This window comes from Ambystoma mexicanum, chromosome 4q (assembly GCF_040938575.1).
Source record: "Ambystoma mexicanum isolate Mex_15411 chromosome 4q, UKY_AmexF1_1, whole genome shotgun sequence".
NCBI lineage: Eukaryota > Metazoa > Chordata > Amphibia > Caudata > Ambystomatidae > Ambystoma > Ambystoma mexicanum.
In genome coordinates this window covers 512,296,907-512,319,050 of record NC_090928.1, presented here as the reverse complement: position 1 = coordinate 512,319,050, position 22,144 = coordinate 512,296,907, and the positions used below count along the sequence as shown (strand labels likewise).

At 47.6% G+C, this 22,144-nt stretch overlaps 1 protein-coding gene across 1 annotated transcript in view; it reads left to right on the top strand.

Moving 5' to 3' along the window:
• The window catches only part of XRN2 (5'-3' exoribonuclease 2), a 376,513-nt gene that overhangs the window by 277,843 nt on the left and 76,526 nt on the right, over positions 1-22,144 (top strand). Inside the window, exon 27 of the mRNA XM_069608066.1 lies at positions 21,350-21,492. Within this exon, the coding sequence (XP_069464167.1) occupies positions 21,350-21,492 (143 nt within the window). The remainder of the gene's footprint in view (positions 1-21,349; positions 21,493-22,144) is intronic.

Genomic DNA, 22,144 nt, shown 5'->3' with positions numbered 1-22,144 from the left:
AACCAATCACTGATTTCTGCGTCATACTGACCACAGCCGATGACTGCCCTCTCCCTAAGCCCCGCCTCTGGCAGCCATCCTCAGATTTTTACCGCACGTTCAAGTGTTGGGATCCTCGTGCTATTGCTCTCGAGCTTTAGTGCGTTCTCGCGCTTTTTTCATAGGAAAATTCTCTCTTTTTCGGTCAGAAGAGCCTCAAGCTCCACCGTTTCAACAGGGACCCGTGTCGGATTCTTCTACGCCCCTCAAGGGTGAAGATTTCGTCGAGCCACGCTTTTGGAGGACTCTAGAACTTTCTCAGGCCCATCTCGGACATGGCCCAGGAGAAGGGAAGCTCGACGCCCGGGAAGCTGTTCAGGGTCTGCCCTGCATGCCAGCTTCAGAATGTCTTCAAGGAGGACGAACACTCCCTTTGCCTCTACTGCCTGCATGAGGACAAGACGCACGTGGAGAAGGACTGTGCGTTTTGCGGGAGCATGTCGGAGCGGACCATGAAGGACCGCCATCTGCGTCTCGCCAACTGGCTGGAAGGGAAGAGCCCGTCAGGCGAAAAAAAAGTCTGAGCGGTCTTCTAAGACCTTTGAGGGTGCCCCGGCAAAGGGGGCCCAACAGAAGGCCAAGCACCGCGCCCGCGGGCACCGGGAGCGCCGAACGGTCGGGCTCTTCGGTTACCAGGCAGGGCGCAGCCTCCCCGGCGCCATCAACCACGAGCCAACACTCTGGCTCGGGTAAGAGGAAGTCCGAGCACCCGGCGAAGCTTCTGGAGAGGCCCCGGTCGAGCTCGAAGGCCAATTCGGAGGCGGAGCGAGGCGGTGACCCCCCCACCCCCTAAAGAGAAGGCGGTGAGCGCACCTAAGGTGGCGAAGTCTTGGTCCATCCGGCCAAGGCCTCTATCGAGACAGTCGCGGCGGCCCTGGCTCAGCCTGTGGAGGCTACACCAGTGGAGGCAACCTCGGAGCCCAGAGTCTCCCTGCCACCGCGGAGGGAGTCCTCTTTCAAGCCCATCGACAGGACCCCCGTGAAACCTCTGGAGAAGAAAAAGGGGGGGCAGGAGGCCATCGTGGATTCGGCCTCAACCTCTGAAGAGGAGCCGATCGAAGTCTTGAGGCACAGCATTGGCGTGGAGGAAGACCAGCCCGTCGGGAGGGACCCCGACGAGGGGGACGACTAACGTTGAGGGTACCGAAGGGGTTCCTGTCCGCCCGTCGGAACCCCCTCAACCAGTGCCGCAAGACAACTCGGCAGCCATTTTGTTGGCTATACAGTCCTTATGCTCGGAGATAAGGACGAGATTGCCGTTACCACCGACGGAGGAACCGCTCCCGACGGGGGACCCAGAGCCGGGCCCTTCTGGGAGCCCTCCTCCTAAGAGAAGGATTCATCCTCCACCTCCTTTTCAACCATAGCGCCAGTCTCAGCCCTCCTCCCCTTCCCCGACCCGGGGGGATGACACTGGGACGGACACGGCCGCGACGGGTACAGACAACGAAGTTTACGGCGAGGATCCTCCGTCACCTCCTCCCCGGGCTTCCCCGCCCGACGAGATTGGATAGTTTCATGCCATGATCGCCAGGGCATCCAAGCTTTTCCAGCTCTGCCCTGAAGAGAAGAAGGAAGGCTTCCTTTATCAACGGCGCGAGACCAAGAGGAAGACGGTCCTCGCTGTACCTCTACTGGACGATATCTGGGATGAGGGTCTCTCCCTCCTCAAGAACCCATCCACAACGCCTGCGAGAAGGGATCGTTACGAGAAGTGCCGGGTCCCGGACGCGGCCCCCTTGTGCCTTCGGGCACAGCCGACCCCGGACTCGGCCGTCTGTCGCGGCCAGGAAGAAAGCAGGGGGGGGCCCTTCGGCCTCCACATCAACTGTCAACCCCCCACCCCCGCCCCTGGACAGCGAGGGAAAGAAATTGGACACGATGGAACGCAGGGTCATCTCATCGGCCGCGACGACTAAGGCTGCCAACGCCTTGGCTATCGTAGCATGCTACGACGGAGTTGTGGTACAAGATCGCCCCCCCCAGCTGGACTTCCTACCGGACGACAAGAGGGCTGAGGCCCTAGAGATCTTGCAGGAAGGGGAAGTGGCGTCGGACCACGCCGTTACGGTAGCGACAGACATCGCTGATACTGGTTTTCGCCAGTTGGGCAACGGCGTGTGCCTTAGACGGCGTGGATGGCTCAAGGCAACAGACTTCCGGCAGGACGTGCAGACGAGTTTTGGACATGCCGTTCGACGGGAACAACCTGTTTGAGAAAACAGTGGACGATTCCCTGCAAGCCATCAAGGCGGACACGGAGACAGCCCGGGCTCTTGGTGTTCTCCAGCAACGACGGCTGCCCTTTTGGAGCACCGGAGGCAAGCAGGGTGCCTCCCAAGGTTCCGGCGGCAGATATTCCACCTACCATCAAGCGGCCCGTTCGTCGTCACAGGAAGCCTACAGGGGACGAGGCAAGTCGGGCGGACCCCGCCGTCGCCAGGGAGGACAAGGCGGCAAAGCCACGTCGAAGCAGGACAACCGGCCGTGGGGTCGGGCCCCCACCGAAGCACCCCGGTTGGAGGCCGGCTGGCGAACTTAGTCGGCGTGTGGGAGTCCATCTCCACCGATCGTTGGGTTCTGGACGCCCTGGCCCAGGGTCACATGGTCTAGTTTCTAAAGAAGTGCCCGCGCGTCCCCCCCCCCCCCCCCCCCGGTGGCCAGGAAGGAACATCACGTCCCTCAACTTCTCTTGGAGGTAAAGGCGATGCTCAAGAAAGGCGCCATCGAGCTCGTCCCAAAGAGGTTTCGGGGCTCTGGAGTTTACTCAAGATACTTCCTCGTGAAGAAGACAGGAGGATGGCGTCCCATCCTGGACCTACGACGACTGAACAAATTCATCAAGGCACAGAGGTTCCGGATGGTCACCCTCCAGCACGTCCTGGGTCAGCTGGAGGAGGGCGATTTCCTGTCGTCGTTGGATTTGAGGATGCTTACTTCCATATCCCCATCCTAAAGGGACACCGAAAGTTTCTCAGATTTGTGGTCCAAGGGCGGCACTACCAGTTCAGAGCCCTTCCCTTCGGATTTTGGTCGGCACCCAGGTGTTCACCAAGTGCCTCGCACCGGTGGCGGCGCGGCTGCGCCTGGAGGGGATCCACGTCTACCTCTATCTGGATGATCCATCCAAGCAAAGACAAGGGAGCTCGCCGCGGAACACACGGCGAGGACCGTCCAACTACTCACGTACCTGGGATTCTCTATAAACTACGTCAAGTCCCACCTGGTGCCCGCGCAAGATGCACTGTTTCTGGGAGCGAAACTCGACACTGGCGCTTCTGGCCTCGCTTCTGGCCTCGCCGTCGGAGGAAAGAACGAGGGCCATCTTGGGCAAGGTGCAGCGGATGCTGGTTGCGGACGCGGCTAAGATGAGGTACATCAAATCCCTCCTCGGAATGATGTCGTCTTGCATTTATCTCATCCGCCTGTGCAGGCTTCGATGCGCCCGTTGCAGGAGTTCCTGGACGCTCGCTGTGTCCAGACGACGGGCAGATTCGAGGACAGGATCACACTCAACGAGTTTACGATGAGCGATCCGGTGGTGGGGCACCCGCGCGCATCTGACGGCGGGCATGGACTTCCAGACCCCGGGCCACCAGAAGAGTGTGACCACGGATGCCTCCCTGGAAGGGTGGGGAGCGCACACTGAAAATCTGCACGCGAGAGGCCTTTGGCTTCCGACAGAGAAATCCCTCCTGGAGCTCCGTGCAGTGTTTTGGGCCCTCAGGTCCTTCCTTCCGTCCCTCAAGGGCAAGGTGGTGAGGATCTTCACCCACAACACCACCACCATGTTCTACATCAGGAAGCAGGGCGGTACCAGATCCCCAGCCCTGTCCAAGGAGGCGCAGGATTTGTGGCATTGGGCCGTCGCCCAAGGGATGTTTCTGGTGCCGTTTCATCTGGCAGGAATAAAAAAACACCATCGCCGACGCGCTCAGCAGAGAGCTGCGCTCGTGCCACGAGTGGGAACTACGACAGGATCTAGTGGACCGCCTCTTACGACGCTGGGGCACTCCCGGAGGTTCGCCAGCAGGTTTCCCTAGCCGAGGAGCATGGGCGATGCTTTCTCGTTCCTCTGGGAAGGCCTATTTCTGTACGCGTTCCCTCCTTTGCCGTTCCGGCTCATCAACCAGCTCAAGAGGTCACGGTGCAGGATGATACTCGCACCTGCGTGGCCGAGGCAGATATGGTTCCCGGACCTTCTGGACTTGTCAGCGTCCCTGTCAATCAAGCTGCCAGTGGATGCGGATCTTCTCTCCAGGGAAGGAGGCGCCATCCTCCATCACGACCCGAAGTCGCTGAACTTGCAGGCCTGGCTCCTGCAGTGCTAGAGTTTGGAGGTTACGACATACCGGCCGACTGCAGAGAGGTTCTTGCAAAGGCCAGGGCGTCCTCAACTCTTAAATGCTACGGACACAAATGGAAGAGGTTCTCTGTCTGGTGCCACGCACAGAAGATAAACCCTCTACGGATTACGGCTCCGCAAGTACTGCCGTACCTACTGACGCTGGCCAAGGCTGGACTAGCGCACGCTTCCATCAAGATTCATCTTGCTGCGATCTCCCGATACACCAGAACCACGGGACGGACGTCCTTGTGGTCTCATCGTCTGGTGAAGGAATTCATGAAGGGACTGTTCAGATCGTTCCCGCCAGTGAAGGCGCCGGCACCCGGCGTGGGAGCTCAACGTGGTGCTGAACAAGCTCATGGGACCTCCGTTCGAGCCTCTGCACTTAGCTTCGTTAAAGTTCTTGTCGTGGAAAACGGCGTTCCTTGTGGCCATCGCCGCACGACGAGTGGGAGAGATCCAGGCCCTTTCCTGAAAGCCCCCGTACTTGACTTTTCACGACACAAGGGTAGTGCTCAGGACGCACCCCTCCTTCATGCCCAAGGTGCCGTCGGACTTCCACCTCAACGAACCCTTGGTGTTGCCTGTTTTCTTACCGTCGCCTTCGTCGCCGGCTGAAAGGACTTTGCACTCGCTGGATGTGGCTAGAGCGCTGAAGTTCTACGTGGACCGCACGAAGAGCTTTCGGAAGACGTCACAACTTTTTGTGAACTTTGGACCTGTCAATCAGGGGAAGGCTCTCTAAGGCTTCCATTTCCAGATGGCTCTCCGGCTGTATCATGTACTGTCATCGGTTGGCAAACCGACCGCTGCCCGGCCGTCTGAGCCCATTCCACCAGAGCAATTGCAGCTACCACGGCGTTCCTTTCTGGTGTGCCCCTGCTGGACATCTGCAGGGCTGCTACGTGGAGGTCGACGCACACCTTCACGAAATTCTACTGCGTCGACCAGGATTCCAGGGAGGAGTCCAGGGTCGGCCAAGCAGTGCTGCGCAACCTGTTCGCCTAAGGTGAGGAGGTAAGAGATGCTTAATGTTGAGTTGTTGTATTGCTTAATGTTGAGCATGTTGCCACCTCCCGTGGTTGCATGTGTGTACTGCTATGTATTCTCTTATTCAGGAGCATGGTAGTGGATTCTGAGGGCATCCTAGCCAAACATGCCATTCATGAGCATGTGAATCCATGCCAGACCCCATGCTGGAGAAGGAACAAGTTACTTCCCTGTAACTGTTCTCCAGCATGGGTCTGGCATGGATTCACATGGATTCACATGCGAACCCTCCCTCCTACCCCTCTGCGGCTCTTCACTTGGTCATACTGCCACTTCACTACCAAATCTGAGGATGGCTGCCAAAGGCGGGGCTTAGAGAGAGGGCAGTCATTGGCTGTGGTCAGTATGACGCAGAAATCAGTGATTGGTCACTACTACGAAAGTCAGATCAGAAACGAAACTGATACAGATTTTTTTCTTTACCGAGGATTCCCAGCCTGACGGGGAATATTCATGAGCATGTGAATCCATGCCAGACCCATGCTGGAGAACAGTTACAGGTAACTAACTTGTTCCTTCCTATCTAACAGAATTAGTAGGGTTTTCGCAAATGAGGCGATGGTGCCTGCCATACCGATGCTCTTTGGAGTTCCGCAGGGAGCCAGCTTATCTCCTTGCATCGACAATATTTTCATGGTCTTTTTCGCACATCTGGCACAGGAGGGGGGTACTCTTCTCCAATTAGGCCGACGCGCAATGTGTCATTCCACTTACGGGACATGATTCGGATGGAATTGAGTTTAACCGAATATTCTCCATCGAGCATTGGATGATTATGATTAATAATAATCACCCTCAATCAGGGACAAACCAAACTCATGGTAGTGGATTCTGAGGGCATCCTAGCCAAACTTGACCCTGCATATAAACACTTCCAGTTGGGGATTTTGAAATCCGCAGCCTCCCGAAAGTGACAATCCTGAGCGGTGCTGGACCAATCTCTGAACATGAAGGCCTATGTAGGTTGCACGGTCGCATCTGCGTCCTATTAGATCAAACTATTGGCTCATCTGAGACCATGCATCTCCCAACAGAACGCAGAGGCAATTGCACGAGCCATAATAGGCTCTAAATTAGACTACTGCTGTAGCCTATTGGTGGGGGCCAGCAAAGCAACCATCAGACTTCAAGTGGTACAAAATGGAGCAGTAACAGTCGTAGCAGGTCTTTCCTTTCGCTCTCGCATAACGGAAGCACGACTGGCACTTCACTGGCTCCCTGTAGAGGAGCTAATTTTCTTTAGATTGCTGGTTATTACCTGCAAGTGTCACATGGGACTATGCCCCCTTACCTACAAAAGCACATTAGGGAAAAACCATGTTACAGAAACCTAAGATCTAACAATTATAATCTCCTCTTTCAGCCCAGATGCAAAACTAAGTCCAAGCGGGAGCATTCTTCTGCGTGGCTCCTATACTTTAGAATGCTCTGCCAACCCACTTAAGAAATCCATCCTCACTGAGCACCTTTAAAAAAGAGCTCGAGACCATGCTCTTTAATTAGTTTCTGTTCTCTTTGCACCTTTCTGTCTCTCCTGTGGCTCAGGACAGCTATTTTGTTCTTTGTTCTTGTATGTCTTGCCCGTGCCCTCACACCCATGGGTCTATTGCTGCGCATTATAAATGTTTTAAAGTATAACTTTCTAGACCCAGCACTCACTATCTTACCAATGGGTGCTGGAGGGGTTACCGATTATTCCCCTTTGTCTAGTTTCTCATGTAACAGTTTTTTGTTAGCCTTTCTACAATTAATGCTGGTGGCAGTGGTTTACTTTTTACTACCATTGTGTTTTTACTGCGGGCTGCGTTCGCAGCCACGATAAGGTGCCCATTTCGTCAAAAAGGCCCCGGTCATCTATTTTCGCCATTTCTTGTTGGAAAGGTCCTTTATTGAGATTTACTGTGCGCCAAACAAGGCTTGGTCCCTTTGTTCGTTTTGGGATTGATGAGTGAAGCCCACCTCTGGCTCCAGTATCTCTGGCAGGGGCAGGAAGTGAGGGAGGTGCCCAAAACTCCCTGTGCTTAATCCCCTTGGTTCCAGGAATGCACCCAAGGTGCTTGGCCAGCTGTCCGCCGAGGACAGCCACCCTGCTGGGTGACTAACCGCTATGCTGGAATGAATGTGAGAAACTTGCATAAAAGGCAAGGCTTTTTGGCTTGGAAGGCAGAGTCGACCACTGGACAAAGGAATCCGATGAAGAACTTGGAAGAGATGCCTGCTGCAACTCCTGGACTGTTGGGTTGCCCGGTGAAGCCCTGCTGCTGTGCTGAAGCTCCAAATTTGCCTCGACTGCTGCTGCTGGAACCGAAGTGCCAGGTAGAGAAACACCAGATTGTGTGAATTACTTTTAAGTACAACCCGAGCGCTAGGAAGGCCCTCTGGACTTCCTGATGCAGGACTGACCAAGCCTGAGCCACCTCAACAGAGTGCTGGACCCCAGAAGCAAGGAAGTCTGAAGTGGTATCCGAGAACCGCTGTTTTGCTATTTGTGACCAGGCACGAGGAGCTGAAACGCAGAAGGACTGCTGAATTGAAGTTTGCTCATTTCTGCCGCTGACCTTCCCATTGCAGAGCAGGAGTCCCCCAGACCTCCCTCTTGTCCCCACTACTGAGGCTCAGGAACAGGATCTGCAGAGCTGCACAGGAACGGAAGCTAACCATTTCTTCTAACCAGAGGTACTGTAAAGTCTAAGAACTTACCTCTTGTTGTGTCAACTTACTTGCTCTCAGTTGAGACTGGTCTTGGTTACCTTGCAGAGTTGCTAAATCTTTTTTTATTTTTTTATTTGTAACAATTAGTTTGAAATTCAAACTTCAATTACAATCAAGAAAACCAAAACAGTTCACATAAATCATAAATACTCAGTATAATTGTTTTCAGCGCAACACAGCATCCAGTGTATTGGTTTCAAGAAGTTGGTTATCATACAACACTGGTGTTTGGTGAAATAAGGAAATCATCGTTCAGGTTGTGCTCTAGAAAGCCACATACTGCACATGTGAGTGGTACATTACTCGATAGTATCTTGTACCACCAGCCTTCAGTGTCACTGTCGACAGGCGCGTAGCTCCCGAGATAACTAGTTCGCGAATGCGTAAGTTGTGGGCATTTTGTGATCAGATGGTTCAATGATTCTGTCGAAAGTTCACAAAACCTGCACAAATTATTGGAGACATGTGTGTCGCGTCTAAACCATAAAATCTCCTTAGTTCTAAGTGCATTCAATCGAACTCTCAAGAATTGATTTCGATGTTTCCTTGATGGAAATTTTCGCAGATATTTCGGTAGTCCATCTAAGCTGTTGACTGCTAGTCCCAGATCAATTGAGGTTTTCAGAACATTTCTTCGTTCTAAATTTTGGATCCAATTCCATAGTCTCAATTTTTTTTGGCAATTTGCAGTGTTGCTAGTAGTGTTTCCAATTTTATGTCTGCATATTCAAGTATCCGTTTTAATCTGGTTATCCATTCTAACAGAATGCCATGATATGATTTAGAAGGGTCTGAGGATGAGATTTGGTAAGCGGGAACCGGATCTTCTAGTGACATCTTCTGTAGCATAGCCAAAGATTTCCATACAACAGTATTGTGCATGGAATCAATTCCCAGCTCGTGTCTTATGGAGATCATCGATACACTCGTTGGCAGTTTGAAAATACGTCTCCAAAACTTTCCCTCCAGGGAAGACCACATTTTGTAACTTAGATTCCAGGCAGCCTCAGCTCCAAATGTGATCGATGGAATCACTTTTTGGGAATAAAAGGTTAATACAGGGTTCAGTGTAAATTTCCCGTATTCGGCATGTAACTTTGCCCCTTGCAGTGAAAGTTATCATGCGTTGTTTTAAATCTTTCATCCATTCGAGTTCTCTGAGGTGTTAAATTGGATGCCTAGATAGCGGACCACTGGAACATGTTTTAGCTGCACGTCTGCGAGTTTCCATCTAAATTTTCTGATTAGTCTTTTGGATGAGTCACCAATTGCCACGATCTTAGACTTCTCTACATTAATTTCTAGATGGTTGTCCATTAGGTAGCCATTGAGAGCTAATAGCAGTCTTTGAAGGCCAATAGGAGTTGAGTCTATTAGAACAATGTCATCAGCATAGATGGTCCAACTGATATTCTGATCATTTATTTTTGGTGGAAAACATTGCACCGATGGAAAGGCTTCAGAGACATCAGGTATGAATAATTTAAAGAGGGCAGCCAAGGGGCACCCCTGTTTGACTCCTTTGTTAGTTATTATCTTCTCAGAAAGGTCCCTACCTCATTTATTCGTACTCTGATAGAAGTGTCTTTATGAAGAGCCATTATTGGTTGCAATAATTCTGGTGGACAGGACCATTTCTTTAATTTTGTCCATAGTTTGTCGATTTAATGAGTCGAATGCGTTTCAGATCTATAAATGCAATAAACAGTTTTTACCATTTTTCAGGGCTTCTAGTTTGAGCACGTTTAGTATTGTCCGATTTAATTCTGTGCCAACACCCTTGGTAAAACCAGTTTGACGTATATCAAAGTGACCAGAGGCTGAGGCCCACTTCGAAAGCTTCTGCTGTAGGAAAGTTGCAAAAATCTTGCCCACAATGTCGAAGAGGGCAATGGGACGATAGTTTGCCGGATCGTCTCGATTTCCCTTTTTGAATATGGGAACTATGATGGCAGAGTTCCACGAGTGAGGCAAGGTCTTCGTCGTGGCTATCACTCGAAACAAATGTACGATGAATGTTGCCCAAAGCTCGTTGTTTGCTTTTAGCATCACATTTGTGAGGCCATCTGGCCCAGCAGCTCTTGAATTTTTTAGATGTTTAATAGCTGTTATGATGTCGTCTTTTGATTCGTTTATGTCCCAAAAGTGATCAGCTGGTGGAATATCATCGACCTTGGTATTTTCCTTGATTGTAAAAACCTTTTCAAAGTGTTGTTGCCAGATTACTTTTGATATACTGTGATGCATTTTAGCATTCCGAAATACATCTTTGTTGTTTATGATGCTCCATAGTTCCTTAGTTTTATGACAGTTAATCATCATTAGAGTTCTCTCACCTCGCTCTTGGTCTCTCATAATTGCAAAGCATTTCAACCAATTACGGTATTTCATTTTGCGTTGTTTCATTAGCGCAAGCTGGTTGAAATCTGGTCCTTTTTTCAATTTTCGAAGATCTTGGTGTAATTGTCGCTTCTTTTGAGATGCTAAAGCACTAAATTCATATTTCTTTATATAGTTACAATTGGTTCCATGATTGTACTTGATTTGGAACTGTGCCAGCAGTACCGTATAATTTAATTTGTCCTTCGCAGCAGCAATTTTTGAAGACATGTTTTTAGTTAGACTCTCAATTTGTCGACTATTTATTTTGAGTCTGTTGCCTCTTTGATTTACTTCCATCGACAAAGTAAATTTACTCATCACTGTTTTTGTTAGCGCTTTCCAAGTTAATTGTAACAGATTATGGTCGCTGAGTGGAGAATCCAAAATCTTCAGATGTTTGATATCATGACACATCGTTTGAGGCCCAGATGTAATCAATTATTTTTTTGCACCCGTTCCGGTGCCACGTGTGATTTGGAGGAATGTCTCCTTGTTTGACAATTCAACATCATGCAGTTTCTGGTGATCAATGCTTGTTGAAATTGGTAGCCTCTACCAGTAACATTAGTTTGGTGTTTATGCTTTGTGGGGATCTTACCATGTTTGAGCCAGGAGAAATGTAAGTCTCCACACAGGATCACATTTAAATCGATGTAGCTTTCCATGCTATCAATGATTTTTGTTATTGACTGTATGAATCGATGAGAAGAGATCATCGTTGTATTCCAATATATATTAAGTAGGAGCAGGTGATTTGATTTTGCACCAGCGCCCAGTTTGTTCTGCAGTATTGTTCCTTGAACAAATACATTTGGGGAGAAAGACTGCAAAATCTCCCAACCGTTTGCATTATTTTTCATGGTCAGCAGACCTGAGAAAGGGCGACCGAGTTGATTTTTCCCTGCGGGATTAAGCAACATAGAGTATCCATCTCTTAATGGTACCTCCCGCAGCCACGTCTCCTGTAGACAGACAGCAAAATTGTTTTCCAGGGAGACCTCAAAGTTCTGAAACAAATGTTGGAAGCCTCTGGTATTCCATGATATTAATACATTTGTGTCATCTCTAATGGTTTCCAATAGCTAGGTTCTTTGGGCTTTGTTTTGTGAGATGCAATTTGAGGAAGCTTTTTGTGTGGAAGGTTGTGAGTCTCATTTTCTGCTCTTTCATTTACGATGAATCGTTTCCTGAGAGCTTCTCGTCTTTGTTCATGTGTAGACTTGCGATCTTCAGTAGGTCTTTTTTCAAGACAGTTTTTAGTTTTTTTGGTCTCTAAAGTTAGATCAAAGCCATACAACATCAATTCATCTTTAGCGGAGATTAGTGTTTCTACAGCTTGAGAGTTGATGTGTAAATAGACTTTGTCTAATGAGTCTTCATCGATATATTCGATTGCAATGTCATTTGAGTTTATCGTTCTTAGTGTGGGGAAATTTTGTAGAAGACGCATCACATTTTTGCGATTTAAATTTACTTCATTATCAGAAAAGATGTTCTCAAGCCTGACCTTCCAATGATTGTTTGGTCTGCGGTGCATTCGATGGTTCTTTTAATTAGATTTTGTTTTCGCCACTGTGCAGCCGTCATCTTTGGATTTAGCTTTGTCGTGCTTGTCCTTGTTTTTTGGTCAGCTACACTTTTTTTTCTTCTCGTTTTGACTTGAGTTAGGACCAGAAGAGCGACTTTGTAGAGCACGTCGCTTTTGTAATTGGATATTGATCTTTTTCTGTTCTTTCTTGCTGTGATTTTTTTCGCAGCTGGACAAAGACTCATCACGATAGTGAGTTGTCTAAATCTTGTGTAGGCGACGTTGTTGCATCGGATTCAACTGATTATGTTGAGAGGTCACATAGGTCGGTAACACTTAAGTCATTTCTATCTGCCCCCAATCCGGACTCCAGACGTCATCTTTTGTTTGGATTCGGTTTTTCCACCACCGTTGGATTAGCAATTGCGCTTGACACTGATTTAGCTGATGTCACTGTCACAATGCCGCCCAATTGAGTGTTTTGTGGACAGCAGGAAAAAAGACTAAGCTTTTGAGGGGTGGAAAGATTTCTCACGAATTGTTTAGTTTTAGATCGGTTTTTGCTCACGTTAGATTTTCTCTTTCTTAGATTCTGTTTGGAAAGCGATACTTTTGTTATCTTTTCACAAGGTTTTGACTGTTGTGAAAATTCAAGCGTCTTTGCAGGCCCCATGAAAATTCCAAAAGTGTTAAGCTTCCCTATTATGGGAACTACACCAGCGATGTTTTGCTGTTCAACCAGTGGGACTGCACTTGGTAAGTTATTAATTGGTGCTGAGTTGCAATTAGACACTTGATTTGCAGACGCAGTTGCGCCTTCCTTGAGGTCTTGAACAGTAACAGCGGCCGTTGGATCAAGTATTGTGGAGGGCACTTCATTCATCTCGCTAATTTGGGAGGGGCGTCATTATTTTGGACAGTACTTTTCCTGGTTTTAGTCTTTCCACGGGGTGCCGCAGTGTTTTGTTTTGGGTTTTTATTGGGTTTTCAATTCCACATCTTGCTTTCTGTGGGTGTCTTCCGTCTTGATCGCTTCCGACGGCCACGGATCTCGCTGCATCGGCGTGTCGGACCCATTTCAGTGTTTCTAAGATCGCTTCCATTAGATCGGTTTTGTCGGTATGGTCTCTCATGGCAAGGTCGCCTAGCCGGTTTTGCCATTGGAAAGAAATCTCGGCTTCACGATCAACTCTTGCCATAAAATGAGCATTGTTTTCTTGGAGAGTCGCGACTTTGGTTACCAGATTTTGCAGCAATACGTTTTGATCTTTTGATTCACTTAGGGTTTCATATAGCTTAGTAAATGGTATCAAAGCTAATGATGTAGCTGCTAGTACATTGTTATGAATCTGTATTCCGGCTGCCACTGATAGATTCTCTTTATTAACTGTGTCTGAATTTATGTCCTGACTGGACGGCTCTTCTGGTTGGCTTGCTCTATTTTTGTTTGTAGCATGCTGGTGAGTTGCTGTTTTATTTCGTTGATGATAAAGAGTACTAGAATGATCCCTTACTGATTTTGAGTTGATATTTGCTATCGTGTCTGACTGAAGATGGACTTCTTTTTGAAAGGGTGTACTAGTTCGAGCTTTAAAGGTGTCATTCCTTGACTGCTGCAGGTGCATCCCTCTATTTTCAAAGTTGGAAGGTATTTTTTCTTTTGCAGTCATACTAGATGAGGCGTTTGTAAAGCTGTTGATCAGTTTCTCTTTCACCATTTGATGGTCTGTTGTGAGACGTTCTGTGAGCCGTGCTTCTCGCCCTGCCAGGTCAACTCGAAGGCTATTCTTCTGAGCTTGATTCGACAAAAAGTGATGGAATACTGGGTTGTGTGAAAGGCAACCCGACTCTGCAGTGGTGGCATTAGGAACAGCCTTAGAAACAGCCACCGCACTTCTAGTTGCGGCTACAGCTGTAATTGCTTCATCATTTGCAGGTAGAGCCATTTCATTGCAATTGGCATTTCGGGCAGCTTCATTTTGTGGCATGCAAGAAGTTTCTGGTCGCCCTCTGCCCATTTCTATTACTGGCATCTGTGTTTCCATGGATGGATTTGAATTAGGGCAATCAATAGACAGCCTGGAAATTGTATTGCCAGTAGTTAGTGGTGGAACAAATGTAAAGGTTGCATGGTCACCTATTCCATTTGGTAATTTTAATGCCAGAAGTTCGATGTCAGTGACATCAAAGGGGATTGGAAAGAAGCAGTGTCAATTTCCACCATTTCACTTACTTCCAGCGTCTGAGCTGATTTGTTTTCATTGACCGTGTGCACATCGATTAGTAGAGGCAACAGATTTTGTTCTGCCTCTTTTCGAAGATCGGTCACAGCATTTATAGAGGCCTCTGCTCTCCCATTTAATGCTAGCAAGCGTTCATTATCCAGCGCAGTTGCAGCTTTAATATTGGGTCCATCGTGTTCAATTAGAGTCGTGCATATTGGCTCTTTGCACGCTGCATTTATCAAGGATGGATTTGCTGTTAGCCAAGCACTTTTCGGTCGGGTGGTCAGCCGTCACAACAGCTGCTAAGGCTTTGGGAGCCGTTTTATCTTCGCCGTCTGTATCGGCTGTCCTCATTTTTAACGAGCTGTCGGCTTTTCGAGCCGGAACAAGGGCAGGAGAAGGGGAAGGAAAGGACGGGAGGGAAAGGGAACAGTGGGTAGGAATTATGGAAGAAAGGGAGGAAGAGGAGGGTGAGAGGGAGGAAGGCGGAGAAGAGGGGAGGCAAGGCAGCAGCTCAATTTGTGCCTTTGTTACTGGCGCCGCCGTGGGCTCAATGTTTACAGACGATTCCCCACGGCTACGAGCGCTCGACGTTCTTAAACGAGTTTGTGGTCTCGTCAATTATCATTACCATGTTGACTCTTACCAGAGGACGGCAGCTAGACACGTTTTTCTTCCGCTTCTTCAACTTCAGCAGCGGTGCGCGGCAGACTGGAGGCAGACTGGACTCTACACCGGACTCCGCTCCGCGCTCTAGGGAGATTTTTGAAGTGGAAGTCAGTCGCAATAGAAACAGGACTGACCACGTAGTGCAGCTCCTCACACCACAAGTAACAGCAGGGGACTGGAGGCAGACTGGACTCTACACCGGACTCCGTTGCTAAAGCTTTGCCCCTCAAGCCTCCCAGCTTGTCACTTCAAGTGTTCTATTTTCAACAAACTTTTCTAAAAACCTTGCAAGACTTTTTTTTTTACCTACCTGCAAAGATCTTCAGCTCCCCTTGACATAGTGCATTTAACATTGGTTGTCCTGGCTCCCTGAGACTCTTCTTTAACTCTGACTTTGTGCTTTGGCCTTTCCCCCAGGAAAGGGTTAATTTACTGTGCTTTGGCAGGCTTTTAAAAGTATTTACCAGTTTGTGAAGGATTTGTTAACCTTTGTTTTAAATCTTTATTATCTTTTACACCCAACTCAGTATTGCTCTAAATGTAACAGTGATAAATCGATGTCCTAGCTATTTAAGTCACCTGAGGGTGTAGGAAGTGTCTGTGTGCCATCCCCAATGGTTATCTGATTTGGAGAAACAATGTGTTTTGAAGTCTATTGTAAGTGTTCTCTATATATATTGCTCCCTTCTGAAGAAGGCGTATACAACTGACTGATAAATTCAGAATTGTTTTATCAATAAACCTTGTGTTTATTTGAATAACTGCTACTGTGAAATTGTCACATTACTGCTCACATTGACACCTTGAGATGAGCCTGGCTGCTCAGCCACACTACCAACCTGCGTAGTTCAGACTTGTACCATATGTTGCGTCCCCATTGCCATGAGGGCAAGGCTATTGTGGTGCACCCAAAGGGTACTGCATACAATCTTGCCTAACAGTAGGATAAAGTAAACCACTGCAAGGTCTTCTTTGGATTTCTTAGTCCAGTGGACAACCCTGCCTTCAAGCCAAAAAGCCTTTCCTTTTATGCAGGTTTCGCCCATTCATTCCAGCCTAGCTGTCAGTCGCACTGCAGGGTGGCTGTCATCGGAGAATAGCCAGCCGGCCAATCACCTTTGGGTGTATTCCTGGAACCAAGGGGTTTAAGCACAGTTTTGGGCACCACCCTCACTTCCTGCCCCTGCCAAACACGCTGGAGCCAGAGGCGAGCTTCACTTGTGAATCCCGCCAAAGACAAAACTAAAGGGTTAACCCTGGTTTGGCACGCAGAGTAAAACCAAGACAGACCTTGCAAGCAAGAAATGGCAAAAAAAGACTGGGGCTGTTGGGGCAAATTCTCAAATGTGCGAATTCCCGTCTACCTTATAGACCGCTAGCTCTTTTTGCTGCACTTTAGGACTTTTAATTTCTAACCAGGAAAGACCTTTTCCCACTCCATATATTTCTGTAATTTGAACTGTTTCTTGACTTTGGAGTCTGACAAACTCCATAGACATCTTTACATTGTGACACACTGCACCTTCAGTGCAGTGACACAGGGAAGTCTTAATTTCCCTAAGGCTTACAAACCTTCTCTTGGTGAAACTACAGATTCCAAGAGCAGTGAAGTGAAATGGACTTTACTTACATTTGTGTCTTTATAGAACCAGCACACAACATCTTACAATCGGGTGCTGGAGGGGTTACTTAGTATCCCCTTTGTCTATCTTTTCATGTAACATTTTTATGTTGCCCTTTCTACAATTAATGGCTGGTGGCAGTGGTTTATTTTTTCATACCAGTGTTTTTACCACAGGCTGAATCCTCAGCTGCAGTATTGCACCCATTGGTGCTCATTTTGTCAATGTCCCCAGTTGTATTTTTTTCATTTCTTGTTGGAAAGGTCAGTCACATTTACTCTGCGCACCCAGGTTTGGTCCCTTTGTTAGATTGGTCTTCGGCCAGATTCACTAGTGAAGCCCGCCTCTGGCTCCAGCGTGTCTGGCAGGGCAGGAAGTGAGGGATGTTTCTGAAACTCCCTATGCTTAGTCTCCTTGGTTACAGGAATGCACCCAAAGGTGATTGGCTGGCTGTCCTTGGAGGACAGCCACCCTGCTATGAGTGACAGCTAGGCTGCAAATGAATGGGAACAACTTGCATAAAAGGTGAGGTCATTTGCAAGGAACGCAGTCGACCACTGGACGAAGGAACTGAACGAAACGAAGAGGCGCTTGCTGCAACTCCTGGACTGTTTTGCCCACTGAAGCCCTCCTGCAGTGCTGAAGCTCCTATTTCGACATTGACTAGGGTAGCCCGGAACAGACTACTTCTCCCCTTGGGTTGGTGGGACCACGACCCCAAGACTAACTCAACTGAAACGCCTTTCAGCTGGCTGTACATTGCTGCTGCAGGAACAGAGTTCCAGGAAACAGGAACACCTGAATCGATGCATAGTTTTTAAGCCGGACCCGAGCTCCAGGATGATCCTCTGGACTCCCTCAAAACAGGGCTGACCATTCCTTAGCCACCTCAACGGTGCTGGATCCCAGAAGCAAGAAAAGTCCAAGAACTGCAGTGGTGCTATTCGTGAGAAGCTTAAACCGCAAAGTGCTGCTGACTTTGTGCCCATTGCTGCCGCTGTCCAAGTCTTATTCCACGAGTCCCCTGACGACCTCCCTCTTGTCCCCACGACTTAGGCCCAAGAACAGGATCTGCAGGAACAAGAACTGGAAGCAAGCTGGAACCATTTCTTCAGACCGACTGTACTGTGAACTAAGGGGTACCTACCGTGTGGGTGTGGCTTGCTTGTTTTCACTGGAGACTTGCATTGGCTGCTCCTTTGCAGAGTTCTTTGCAGCTTTGCCCTTCACAAGCCTCGCAGCTTGTGGCCCAACAGTGCTTTCTTTTACAATTAACATTGTGCCAGATTTTTTACCTTCAAGAAGTGCCTCGGCTCCCCTAAACTTTGCTCAAGTGACATTGTCTGTCCTGGCTCCCTGAAAATTCTTCTGTTTTAACTATCCCTCCAAAAAGTCATATGTAACTTGTATAGCTGGGAAAGTGTTAATCTGCATTACATCAGGGGGTTCAAAAGTTGTTACCTGATTGAGAAACTTAACCATGGTTTCCTTACCTAACCTTTTTCCTTTTTGCCACAACTTCAGTATTATATTTAAGTATGAAAAGTGATATATTAATGTCCACTGTCATAACTACTGAGGTTACCTCGGGGTGTAGGAGGTATGTGTGCCATCCAAAAAGGGCATCTGTTTACTTTGAATTGAAGGATTGCATTTGTATTGCCAATTGCTCCCTTCTAAAGAATGCTTATTTTAAAACAGACTGTTTTTTAATAAATATTTTTATCAAGAAATCTTGAGTATGTTATTTGAATACTTGACACTGAAACTTAACAACCCTACAGCTCACATTGGCCTTCTTGAGATGCGCCTGGCTGCTCAGTCACTCTTGGACCAGGCACAATTAGGTTTTAGACCAATGAGCGGAACAGAAGCAGCACTTCTCTCAATCTGGGATGACAAACGCAGACAACAGTACCCCGCTGATAATTCTAGATCCCTGCAGCATTCAACACGGTTAACGACAGCCTCATCAGGAGATTGGAAGAAATTGCAATCGCAGACATGCCTTAATATGGATTAAATCCTTCCTTACAAACAGAACAGACTGTATGGATCAAACCTTTCAAATCCAACCAAATCCTAATGCGGAGGACCACAAGGATCATCCTTCTCCCCTTTATTCAACATTTACATGGCTCAACGAATCAAGATCCTTAAGAGACACAGCCTCACTTGCTGCAACTACGCTGACGATAGTCTACAAAATACAATACACACAAGTAGAAAACACATTAGAGCTGCGTTCATGAAATCTACAGCTAGATGGACTCTACCTGAAACAGCCCAGGCAAAACAAATGGTTAGGCAAGATTGTATGCAGTACTGTTTGGGTGCACTACAACAACCCTGACCTGTCAATAGGAACCCAACCTTTGGTATAAGTCTGTAGTACACAGGTTGGTAGCATGTTGAGCAGTCAGGCTTATCTCAAGAGGGCTCAGTGTGAGCTGTAGGGAGTTAGAGATTCAGTGACAAGTATTCAAATTAACTTTTGCACAAGGTTTCTTTATTAAACAATTAATTTAAGTCAGTTTGAGTAAGCCTTCTTCAGAAGGGGGCAATATAATAGTACATGTACACTCTAAAATACACTTTGTTTCTCTAAATCAGCAAGTACCCATTTGGGACGGCGCACACCAGACACCCTGGAGCCAGAGGCGGGCTTCACTAGTGAATCCTGCCAAAGGCAAAATGAACAAAGGGACCAAACCTGGTTTGGCGCGCAGAGTAAATCTCAAGAAGGACCTTTCCACAAATAAATGGCAAAAAATTGGCCATTTTGACAAAAACTCCACCCTTCGGTTCTTTACTGTAGCTGCGACCGCGGTATGTGCACACCATGATAGTTAAAACGAAACCACTGCCACTCAGTGAGAAAAGGGTAACATTAAAAATGTTACATGAGACGCTAGACAAAGGGGATGCAGAAAGTTAAAATGGTAAGTAAAGTCAATTTCACTTTACTGCTCTTGGAAACAGTAGTTTAACCAAGAGAAGGTATTTAAACCTTGCCAAAATGTGACTTCCCTGTGCCACTGCCCTGAAGGTGCTGTGTGACACAATGTAAAATATGATGACTATGGAGTTTGTCAGACTCCACAACCAAAAAGAAAGTGTTCAAAATCACGTTAAAATGCATGAGAGAGTGGGGGGGGGAAAGGGTCTCACTCTCTCCAGGTAAAAAAAATCAAGTCCTCAAAATCCAGTAAAGTTGCCGGGGGGGGGGGGGGGGTCTCTAAGGTGGAGGGAATTGGCACATTTCTGAGAATTCTCCCTAACAAGCACTAAAATGGCGGAAAAAGAAGACTGGGGCCATTTTGGTAAAATGGACACCCTTCGGTCCCTTTACTGCAGCTTTGAACACAGCCCACGGTAAAGGTGCACCAAATTAATCCAAGGTGTCGATGCCACCAGCCATTGAAGGTAAGCTTGTTACTGTAACAGAATAGTTAGTTTTAGTGTGAAAGGGGATACATTGTATCTCCCCGGCACTCCACATAATGGGGTGTGCTGATTTCACTTAACCAAATGTAAAAGGTATCCAAAGATCCTTCCTACCCTTGAACGGTAGTTCACCCAAGGTTTAGCAAAAGAAAGTAAAAAGGGAGCCTGTAGGGCATCCCAGCCCTTCGTAAGTTGTTAGAGGATAACTTTAAAAAGACACTATGGAGAGTCTAAAAAATGACGCCCATAAAAAAGTGAGATTATGCAAGTGTGGAAAAAGGGTCCCACTCACTGAGGTATTAGGGAAAAATATCCCACTAATAAAGCAAAAGATTCTGGGGTTGACCCAGATCAGGAAGATTTTGCCAGTTCTGTGCAAATCTTACCAAACAGCTACCAACCTGTGTAGTAGACTTATACCAAAGGTTGGGTTCCTATTGCCAGGTGGTCAGGGTTGTAGTGCACCCAAAGGGTACTGCATACAATCTTGCCTCAGCGTACATTGTCATGGAAAGGCCGAATCGGTACAAATTTGTGCTGCGTCCGTAAGGAGACACTAGAGACTCTATCAACTCGCCCAGACCGATTCAGAGAGACTACAGGAAACTTGATGGGCGCGCCATGTCCTTTGTTGGTGCTGTCAAAACCAGAGTGAACCAAGAAGTTGCCGAAGTCGTGTAACAGGTCCTCCCTTGAGACTGCTGCAGAAAGACACCGTCCATTGACCTACCTTTCGTCACCAGACAAAGGTATTTGGAGGTCTGGTCCAGAGATGCCACTTACGATGACCTTGTCTTTTCCCTTTTCTAATTTTGCTACAATTGTAACTGCTAACAAACGCGTGAAGATGCCCTTTGAAGTGTATGATCTAGTATTCCTAAGTTCTCCTGTAAACCTCTGAAGTATTTTATGTAATTCTGCTGTAAATATAATGCACATTTATATAAAAGTTATATATTGAAGTGCTGCTTTGCTGTGCCAGTCTAAGATTTAGAGTAATTTCCTAGATCTCACATCTTCCTCTTAAGATGAGCCTGACTGCTCTGCCACACTAGCAAGGTCCTGAGCTAGTACGGACTGTTACTAGTTGGGAATCTACAAGCAGTTGGGATAGCTTACTAAAGTCTTACTGCCACTGTCGGAATGCCTCGCTGGATTCTGAAAATCCTTAAGTCAGCCAGCTGTATGTGCACAAAGGGGTTATGGCAATTTGTGTAGGAATCCATGTCTGTTGGGTTACGTGGGACATTCCTTGCCCAGGAATTCATCTTGGTAAGCTATATGGTTGTTTGGCAACCTAGTGTTAACTATTTTTCTTTTGTTCCAGCCACGTAATACCAAAAGACAACCGAGGACAAGGGAGTGGGCAGTACAGTAATGCCCCTCCTCCAGGAGCTTATAACCAAGGCAATTCATACAGACAAAACTCCAGAGGCTCGAGAGGACAGCCACAGATGCCCACATTGTCAAGTAAGAAATATTTTTCCTAATTTGTTTACATTTCTAAAGGTACTGGTGTCTCAATGTGTTATCCTATGCAAAGTAGGTAGAATAGGCTGTTGCCTTGCTTTTCACTTAGCTAACGTGTGGATTCAGGCCCATATGGTTCCTTAAGTATGCGATGAATCTGACATCACTCCATTCACAGCAGTGACCTATGCCCTTGTGACCAGGAGACTGCAGCTGCTACCTGATCCCGGGGGCAACTGAGGGAGGATCACATTGGGAGGGTGCGAGGGGGGTCCTATCTCAATGTAGTGACATGGCATCAGATCAGACATGGTATCCCCTTTTTCCTTTTAGGAATACCTCTGCCATTCTCCCATGCCTTAATGGCATATTGTAACTCCCTTCAATCACCCATGGAAGCTACTAAGAATACCTTCCCATGCCTGGTCTATAAATCACCAAGAACAGATCTCCCTTTCCATGAATGTAAAAGTACTGTCGAAAGCTGAGTGGCGTTATAAAGATTGATCAAGACCAGAAGCACAAGCTGTGCTATACTGGTTGTGAGCGCATAATTGGTGCAGGGATCTTTAAAACGCTGAACCATCTGACAAGAGGGCGATGATGGCTGGGAGAATCTAATTGTTTTGGAACTGACCAAGGGACCACTATG